The sequence below is a fragment of the Nelumbo nucifera genome, chromosome 7 (assembly GCF_055504915.1).
Source record: "Nelumbo nucifera cultivar China Antique chromosome 7, China Antique-T2T, whole genome shotgun sequence".
NCBI lineage: Eukaryota > Viridiplantae > Streptophyta > Magnoliopsida > Proteales > Nelumbonaceae > Nelumbo > Nelumbo nucifera.
In genome coordinates, this window is record NC_142655.1 from 56903344 (window position 1) to 56913728 (window position 10385).

The 10385-nt window shown below is 41.3% G+C and overlaps 1 protein-coding gene across 7 annotated transcripts in view; it reads left to right on the forward strand.

Annotated features, from left to right (window-relative positions):
• EMB2247 (protein EMBRYO DEFECTIVE 2247) overlaps nucleotides 1-8663 on the forward strand; it is a 90700-nt gene extending 82037 nt beyond the window's left edge. For 6 of the 7 annotated variants that reach the window (XM_010262338.2, XM_010262340.2, XM_088891837.1 and 3 more), the window contains 3 exons: nucleotides 4540-4612; nucleotides 4787-4953; nucleotides 7959-8663. In XM_010262338.2, coding sequence (XP_010260640.1) covers nucleotides 4540-4612; nucleotides 4787-4953; nucleotides 7959-8087 — 369 coding nt within the window. In that variant the 3' untranslated portion in view covers nucleotides 8088-8663. The remainder of the gene's footprint in view (nucleotides 1-4539; nucleotides 4613-4786; nucleotides 4954-7958) is intronic. The other variant, XM_010262339.2, reaches the window with a different exon arrangement.
• Nucleotides 8664-10385: the final 1722 nt, after the last annotated feature.

A 10385-nucleotide genomic window follows, 5' to 3' on the forward strand; every position in this document is an offset into this window, starting at 1 on the left:
AGGTCTGATCCAGATGATATTTTGTGAATCCTATAATCAAATGGAAGTTGATTTTCAGAACTTTTGAGATTAATCTCACTCTATTTTTGTGCCACCTGTCTTGATTGAGCTAGAAGAGAAGTCAATTGCTAAACCCGAGCAAGTGTGTGGTTTTCTGGTGTTTGGTGATTGGTTGTATTGCTATGGAGACTGGTCCGGAAATAAAGAAAGCATTCAATAGTCATTCTGGTAATGTTTGTAGATGTAGTGTGATAGAATTTGAGGACTACCAAATATCAAATTACTTCAATGAACTTGAGTGTGCACAATATATTGATGGAAAAGGTAAAATGAGATACTTGACAAGCCAAGAAGGGAAGCCTGATGCAACCCCATTAATTGCATGGGTTCACTCTCTAATGCCTTAAAGATAGTGGAATGTCTCATGTCATGCCTCCACATTTAAAATATCGGTATAAACTTTACCAGGTCTTCTTTTCACTGTGAGAGCAAGAAATATAATATTCAAATTCAAAACTCATAGTTGCCTTTTCTCTGACCTTGATGATATCAATAGTTTGATTGTTGGTCAGCCACATTCCTCTGGGTAGGTAAGAGTTCAGAGTGTCCAATCAGTTTGATATTCAGATTACCCCTCAGTGGGATATACCAAGTACTTCTCCCTCTTGTGAGGCACATTGTTGTTTGTACTCTCTCATCTGTACAAAGCATCCTTCTGTCCATGCACATGAGCATGCATGCGAACTGTTACATGTATAATTAGTTAAATACACACACATGTGAATGACTTGCTAGTTGATTTAGTAAGATTCCATAGGTGACCTACAAAATTTCTACAGCAAATTAGTTTGGAGACAGAAGAAAAACAGTCCTTGAGAGTGTGGGACTGAATGAGGATGAGCTTGTTGTGGATGCATTCGTGGGAAGAATTACCACCAGCAGCAGCAGCAGTGAGGGGGGCCCACACAGCAGCTTATCTTGCCACGTCAGCTTTCCTTGCCAGCTTGCCAATAGTTTACTTATTCCAGTTCTGTTCTTACTTATCTAGTAGAGAAAGGAACTGAGTTCTGTTAGAAGTCTGTTAGAAGTAGGAGTTTGATTTAAAGTTGGATTGTCCTAGCTTAGTCGAATGGAGTAAGGAGTCTCCTCTTGTAATCTCCTATTTAAGGAGTTGTGATTTGGGAATAAAGTATTCAGTTTTCTAGTCAAGAGAAGAGTGAGGAGAGTTTGGGTGGTCTCTTGGACAAATCACCCATTCGGTTTTCCACAATAGGGTCTGCACGCAAGGGAAGGCGCAAGCGGAAGCAAGAGGTTCTCCCCGTGGACCGACCCGTGACGAGATCCTACGCTTGGGCCCATAACATTCTAGTATCAGAGCCTACCGTCATGGGGGAACAGGAGCCGCTGTCTTCCAGGGTCCACGAATTGGAACATAGGCTAGCAGAAACTAGCATGGAGGTTCGTGAAGTCAAGGAAGATGTCTGGGAGCTGCGACGCCTGCTGGAAGCATTCCTCTCCAACAAAGAAAGGAGTTCTGAGGGAACCGCCACCACAAACAGTCGTCGTCCGGACTGGGCAGAGGCATCCAGCGAACAGTAGATCGCTGCCTCGACAGCCGCAGTTATTCCCAAGTATAGCCGGCTGGAATTCCCATCTTACAACGACACCGGAGACCCGTTAGGATGGCTGTTTCGCTGCGAACAGTTCTTCCGTAATCAGCACACTGATGACAAAGATAAGGTTAGTCTGACTGCCTTCCACCTATTAGAAGAGGCACAGCTCTGGTTCTACCGACTAGAGAAAGAAGAACCCGGGCTCAGTTGGGGGCAGTTTAAATCATATTGTCTCCTCAGGTTTGGACCACCGTTGACAAGCAACCTGCTGGGCGAGTTAATCAACCTCAAACAAACTGGAACCGTGGTAGAATACCAACGCCAGTTCCAAACCCTTCTCGCCAAAGCAACCTCGGTTCGCGCAGATCAACAAGTCGATATGTTCACCACAGGGCTAGCAGAACCCCTAAGAGTGGACGTGGAGATGCAACACCCTCCCAACCTGGTCACAGCCATGAACCTAGCACGCGCCTTCGAACGCAAACTACAACTCAGCCACGGAACCTTCAGTATGGTGCGGTCTCCGTCAGCATGGGCATCCCTGGAACCACTCGAAGTGGCTCCATATTCAGCAGCCAGCCAAGAACGGAAGCCACAGACAAGCACCAATTCCAGATCAACATCCAATGTGGGGAGCAGCGTCGTTACACCCCCTATTAAGCACTTGTCCAGGGCTGAGATGGCAGAACGCAGGGCGAGGGGGCAATGTTTTAATTGCGATGAAGTCTACTCAGCAGGGCACAAGTGCAAGAGACTTTTCTGCCTCCTGGTGAAACAAGAGGAAGATGAGGATGAACCCCCATCATTGGCACCCGATCCAGGAGGGCAAAGTCATTCCACCTATCCGAGATTCCTTTGACGGTGTTTCCCGACACCCATCCTGAATTCGAGCTTGAGGACAAGCTCGTAGTCCAAGAGGGGAGTAATGTTGTGGATGCATTCGTGGGAAGAATTACCGCCGCCAACAGCAGCAGTGAAGGGGGCTCACACAGCAGCTTATCTTGCCACGTCAGCTCTCCTTGCCAGCTCGCCAATAGTTTACTTATTCCAGTTCTGTTCTTACTTATCTATTAGAGATAGGAACTGAGTTCTGTTAGAAGTCTGTTAGAAGTAGGAGTTTGATTTAAAGTTGGATTGTCCTAGCTTAGTCGAATGGAGTAAGGAGTCTCCTCTTGTAATCTCCTATTTAAGGAGCTGTGATTTGGGAATAAAGTATTCAATTTTCTAGTCAAGAGAAGAGTGAGGAGAGTTCGGGTGGTCTCTTGGACAAATCACCCATTCGGTTTTCCACAATAGGGTCTGCACGCAAGGGAAGGCGCAAGGGGAAGCAAGAGGTTCTCCCTGTGGACCGACCCGTGATGAGATCCTACGACCGGGCCCATAACAGAGCTAGGACTGAGTTAAATCACCTCAAACACAACAATACACAAGGCCAAACCACACCCGGAAGCTGTGAGAACCAAGCCTGGCAGCAGCACCTTGTTGTCTACACGAGACACTAAATGGCTTGGTTCAGCCTTAAAGAAGAAATCAACAGACCTCCAAGCACTGTGCACCCAATTGAAGTACCTTTTCTAATCAGGGATTCTAGGTACTCACCAACAAGTGCCCTAAAAAGAGCAAAAAACAGTCTGTAGTGATTAAGGGACCTTTTTTACGAACACTGTAGAGAAGACCCCACTGTCAACAAGTGAGAAACACCTCAGGAGCAGTCCGTACAGGTCCAAAAAACAACCAAACAGAAGCAAGAACTCGCACTGGTTTCGGTAGCTTAACAGTTCAAAAAAAGGGAGAAAACCAACCCAGAAATCTCTGGGTTAAACCAGTTTAACCACAGCCGAACAGCTGTACAGTTTCAAGGGAACTTCGAACACTTCAACAGTCCCCAAAATAGAAATATAACTCAAGAATAACTGAGTGCAACTTACAATCTCATCAATCTCTGATTTGAGCTCCAAATCAGGAACCAAACAGTCCTTTTCTCTGATTCTTCCTGGTCACCGAACCACTCTCCAAGAGATTAGAGTCTTGGGCACCCTCCAATGACCTCCAAGAATCAGGCGAACAAGCTGAAGCTTCCAGCCCTAGAACACCCTCATGCAGTCGGCTGGACTACACCCACATGAGAGCCAAGCCAAGTCCAGGCCTGCTCTGATACCAAGAAGAAAAACAGTCCTTGAGAGTGTGGGACTGTTTAGAATAGATGTAGAAATCAAAAGGAATAAAAAACTGCAGAGAAGATTGCTTCTATTGAGTAGAAGATGAAGAGGGAGATAGCAACAAAGAGGGTTAGAGTATGAGAGGTTCGAACTTCTCTCTCCCTAACACCCTAACACTATTTCATGAAGTTAGTTTTGAATAATTACAAGGGGGGGCCCTTGGTTGGGCAAGAAATTACAAGAACATAACATAGAAGAGGATGGGCCCAGAATAAGGCCCATTACAGAAAGGAACATAAACAGTAAGAAAGAATAACAGCCTATGGGCCATTCGGCCCATCTTCTCTACAGAGACCAAAAGATGTCATGCTCCTCTTTTGTGTCCTTTAACAACAGAGTAATTCCAGCTAAAAGACCTTGCCCTTGTCATGTGTTCACCATAAATCATACTTTACAGGCAGCAGTTGAATTAAAGAATACAACTAAACTCTGAACAACTAATATTAATAGGACTAAATTCCTGTACATGGTGGAGTATGGTGCTAAGGTGGACCTGGGAAATGAAGAAATGGCTGATCCAGAGGGTCCTCTATCTAATAGGCATTCCAGATATCCACAAAATTTCTCAACATAGCAAAGGTAGAGTCAAATAGGGAACCCCCCCATCCCTTACGACCCTATTACAAGAATTTTCTTCCTAAATGTGTGTATATAGATCTCTTTACTGTTATGTCATTATATTTACTTGTCTTATTTACACTATGCAGAAGGAAAGGGAGGTTCTTGCACTACTGTCTAGATTAGATCTGCAGCATGTCCATTTTACAGATTCTCCTCCAGGCATGTTTCTTTTTCTCTTTATTAGTTATAAATTCTTTTGGCTAAAGATAAAGTTGTTGTGCAATTTGTTTTGCATTATCCTCTGGATGGCTCTTGTTTTCAGGTAATATCATACTACCCAACCAATCACAAGGTGATGATGAATTATTGTTTTCTTCACTGACAATGTTTCAGGTTATGCAAAACAATCAGTTCACCTTGTGGCTGGTGAAGGATTAGAGGCTTATCTTCCTCTTTCTGATATGGTAGATATCTCTGCTGAAGTCCAGCGCCTTTCTAAGCGACTTTCAAAGATGCAAGTGGAGTATAATTCACTCATTGCTCGCCTCAGTTCTCCTAGTGTACATATTTACCCATCCTCATCACCTATTTACATTCATGCTCCTTTGTGCAGATGTATAAGTATTAGTTACCTTTACATGTATGATGATTATGGCTGCCAATGGATCAGGTCTGACCTGACGGACCCAAACCGATTGGGCCAGTTCTGGTTCCAGGATCTGTACTGATGGCTCAGTTCCAATTCCTGCTCTATTGTCCCAATTATTCTCAGTTCAGAACCAGTTCTACCCAGACCCGACCTGAGACCCTATAAGGTCTGGTTTGTTCCAGCTCCTTAATATTTCTTGTCGGGTTGGTTCCTGGTTCTACCCTGTCCAAACCAAGACCCACCCGTTGCAGCCCTATGATTGATAAAATACATACAAAATATTATTGTGACTTGATAATCTGACATGCGATGGAAATAAAAAGAGGAAAAAGTGGTAGTGAAAGAGCAGAAATTAGAGAGAAGTTGAAAAAAGGAGATTGTGAGAGATGACACTTAAATAAGAGAAAAAGATTTCTGATCCCTTGATTAGTATTAAAATAACAATGCCAAAAAGACCCCTACTCACATGTCATAGACATAACTATACTCTTCTCTCTTGAACATTCCCTTCAAGATGGATAGTGTATATCATATAGCCCCAACTTCAGGCCAATTAAAGGCTTTTGTGAACAAATCAGAAAGTTGATTTCCAAACTTAACATAAGGTGTAGAAATGTCCTTACTCAATAGCCTTTCCTAAATAAGATGAAATCAATTATGATATACTTTGCCCTTTAATGAAATACTAGATTCAAGGCAATGTGGATAGCAATATAATTGTCGTTATATATATCCATGGTCAGTGTTAGAGCATCCTCAATTATTATAAGGTCTTCATCCATGTCAACTCAAATGTGGTATGAACCATAGCACAACCTTTCTACTACACTGTGCTTGTTACTCTTCTAGGTAACTAATGCTATGTTTGGTGAAAATTGTACTCCAAAAAATCATTATTTGTAGAACAAGTTTTGAGCCAAAAATGATTCTTTTTGAAGTAAATTTTTTAAAAGAACTATTTTGTAGAATGAGTTTTGAACATGGAAAAAGAATGTCAGTTCCAACAATTTTCATAAATCCAACTTGAAAGTAATTCATAGAATCACAAGATTAATCAAAAATAGTTCTCTAAATCCATTCCAAACACAGTCCAAATTACACCCTAGAAAAATATAATATTCTGTGGTAGATCACCTATTTGAAGGTGAGCCAACCGAATCAGCATCAGTAAACCCTAAAATATTTAGATTCCCATGATCATTATACAAGAATCCACAACCTACTGACCCTTTCAGATACTTTAATATGAGGTAAACTGCTTCCAAAGAGATGTCAAGTTGAGTAATAGTAAGGTACTAAGGTAGTTTGTTTCCAACTAAATGCCTATAATATCTACTGAGTCATCAATAATTTCTCCTTGTTCTACAACTAACTTCTCCTTGTATCTATAGGTATAAAATAGGGCTGGCAATTTTTGGCCCAACCCATGTGAACCATACCATCCCATTTATAATCTGCCCAAACTCACCCATTTACTCAGTGGGTTGAAATGTGTTGAATCACCCATTAGGTAGATTTAAATTGGTTTGGTTGAGTTTGGTTGTGGGAACCCATTGGATTGGCTACAAGAATGAGATTACAAGTCTCTCTCCCTCTACACTCTCTCCCTGATCATATTCTCTCCCCACTCAACCCTTTCTTTGAACTGCTCTCTCTCCCAATGCAGTTCTCTATTGTTTCTATTCCCTCTGAATTCTCAATTCTGTATTTGAGTCTTAACTTCCATTTTCACGTTAATTCTCCTTGTCCCTCCATTGGAATTCAAATAATGCATTAACCCATAATTAACTACTGTAATTAATTCCAAGATTTAATTAACTCTAGCCATAACACCCACTAATTTGAACCTAGAATACTTACATGAAAGACAACTAGTCTTACTATTATATATGATGTCATGATAAGTTATTAAGAGTAAGATAAGTGAGGAACATACTTTCATTGTGACAGTCTAACATCCATAGATGATTGGCACACTTCAATCTAACCAATCATCCATAGATGATCGGCACACTTCTCAATAATGTGTTTATCATCATTTCTGATGATAATGTAACTTGTTTATCATCACCTAACCAATCATCACGGTCATTCTGCAAAACACTAAGGGATTGTTTGATAATAGCTGAAGTTGCTGAACTGAAAGACTTATTTCTCTGCCTTTTAGTTGTTAAATTAAATAATAAAATTCCCAAGGGTGTGGTGATCTACCCAACTTCAGTTTCAGCCATTAAGGAGCCTACGCTCCTCCTAAACAACAAATCTAGGGGGTTGTTCCATGTAAATCTCTTGTGAGTTACCATGAAGAAAGGCATTTTTCACATCTAGCTAATAGTCATACACATTGAAGCCAACTTAGCAACTAGAGAAAAGGTCTCGACATAATCTATGCCATTTATACGTAAAAATGAATTTATGCACATGCATTTATATAATCAAGGAACACCTTCTCCCCCTTGACATTCTTATCTGCCTATATATTAGAACAAAGTTTAGAGGTGTCCTGCTCCCTTCTTCTACCATATCTTCTACTGCACTTTTTCCTTGCCATCAACCTTCAACTTAATAAATTATTCTTCTCCGGTATCTTGTTATTTGTTTGCACATGCCAAACCTGTGAATCTCCATAAAAAAAAAAAAAAGAAAAAAGAAATTATGGTGAAACTTATTTAGAAAGAAGTCTACCAATCAGATTGTTATCGAAGTTTTGCTTACATTTCTTCTATGTGAACGAATCTGAGTCCTTTCATGTTTATACAACTTTCCAAATAATACCAAGATTCACTATCTGTCAGTAATGAATCCTCTTGCTTAAGTCATACGGCATGCATGTATGCAAGTTCTTGTATTACAAGTTTTAGTGTATTCATAAGTACTGTACCTCATGATATGTGCATATTGTACTTCTGCTTGTAGTTTGTAGAGAAGGCTCCTGAGGATATTGTTCGTGGGGTTAGAGAGAAGGCAGTTGAAGTAGAGGAGAAGTTAAATCTAACCAAGAACCGTCTAGCGTTCCTTGAATCAACAGTTTTGGTTTCAGAATAGGTTTCACCAAGGCTTTTACTGGGTTTGCCTCCAATTTGCCCCAAGGAGTCCTTTGTTTCCTCTTCATGTGAGTAATTGCAGATCAAATCAGCAAAGTCCCTGAGATTTTGAATATGCCAGCAACCATTGAGCATGATATCAAGTTGTAATTAATGAAATTTAATGTCATAGTGCCATGTTGGCATTCTCATACCCCATTTTACCATGTCGAGTTAGTATTTGGTGCCAATCAGGTACTTTTATCACAGAGAAACTCTTTGGCCTGTCTCACATGGTTTACCGTTCAAGAAGGAGCCTCAAGCAATAAAAGAAGAGTTGAAATTTTGGTGGAAGATATTTTATGGGATTGCAGTTAGTCCTTTGTATTTGTTCGAACTTTGAACAGAAGTCATGGCATCATCTAAGGTACACTTACCTAAATTTTGAGGGCTTAGCGAGTTTTGGGTATTGTTATGTCAGTTATTTTCTAATGTATAACTTTATTTGTAGACTCCCCTTGTAAATACACAATTTCTTTTTAAGCAAGAAAAAGCCACAATTAAGTGGTTCTTATTAACATTTTCCTTAAGCTAAAAAGGTTGTATTTTCAATGTTTAGGACATTTTAAATGGTTTGCAATTTCAGAATTTTAAGTGCATAATTTTAAACAGAAGGAATTTTTCAGAAACTGTTCATTCTTCACAATTTTAAGTGTTCTCATATTCATTAAAAACCATATTTGAATTAGGGTTTTGATGGGAATGGGCATGGAAATTGGAGTCAATACTCAATAGCATGGTTTTTAAAAACGAACCGGTCAGGAGTCCGGTTACCGGTTCGAATGGTCTGACCATTCAACCCGAACGGTCGGCCCGTTCTAACAAAAAAAACAAAAAATTGGAAAATGGTAAAAAATGTTCGAATTGTTAACCGGCCGGTTCAGTGGTTTGCTGACCAAAATCAATGGTTTTGGGGAAAAACAGAATCAGTCAGGTGATCGGTTCCCGGTTTTTCTGGTCCAACCGTCTGATCTGGTCCGGTTTTGAAAACCATGCTCAATAGAACCGCTTCCGTGAATTTCAAAACTATGGTATTCTAATTCAATCCGGTAGTGGAATAGAATTCACCAATCCAAAACCCTGCAGCCTCGAGTCCTTGACCTCAAGCAAGCCAACTTGAATTCACTTAACTTTTTGAACTGATTTCACAAACCAACATTCACCTTAGTTCACCCCTTAGGGCCAACCTAAGATCGTTCCTTAACTGAGCCAACAAACTCACAGAGCCTTAGATATCTCAAAGTTTAAGCGATGAAACATTAGTTGAAGTCCAACCTTGTCCTTACCTATCAATCCTTTGCCTTGAAACCCATGGTTCTCTACCCATCACAACCTCACAGACTACTCATCGCACTCAATTCCCCCTTGCCTCACAACATCTCGTTGCATTTAAGCCAAAGCACCCAACCCTTAAGTTTATTGCACATCAACCTTATTGCGAAACTAATCACCCCCCTAACTTCCAAAACTTCAAACATGGACTCCCAAAACTCGCATTGCCATCCACAAGGTTCAAAGTATCGATTTATATTGGCCCGTATTGGTCGATATGTATCATATTGGAGCCTTCCTGATATGCCCCTCCAGGGGGTGTTTCGGGTTGGCAAGTGATTCAGGGGGTAGACCAGCCTTAAACTGGCCCCTCTGAGCCATATTTGAAAAAAAAAAAAAAAAAAAAACAATAAAAGAGTACTAATGTCCGCCAGTATCGATACTTTGAACCTTGCATCCGCGATCATGGAGCCTACCATGCAACTAGCCTTCCTTGCTCAAACATCTCCACCTACACTTACCCTCCACATGATCTTTGCTGCAACCTCGTTAATCCAAAACCTTGCAACCTCATCGTAGTCTTGCCAACCTCGCCCCACATTGCCCATTTCATAATTTAGCTTCTCCTCGTACCTCAATTTAGCACCCTTACCCCATGACCTCAAACTTAGCCTCGCCACAACCTAGCCCATTATGCCAATCCAAAGCTTCGCAACCTTGCCACAGCCTTTCCAACCTTGTCGTGGGCTTGCCCACCTCACAATCTCCCCCCTCATGCTTTTCTTTAATCTTGTCGTGACCTAGCCCCTCACAACCTTGCTAGGGTCTTGCCCACCTTGCGACTACTCTTCTTGCACCTTCCCGTGACCTTGCCCCTCACAACCTTGTCGTGGCCTCACCCACTCCATGATCAAGTTCCTTGTACCTTGTTATGATCTTGCTCACCCACGACCTCAAAGACCCAACTTGCACCCTAGGTACTGTGATC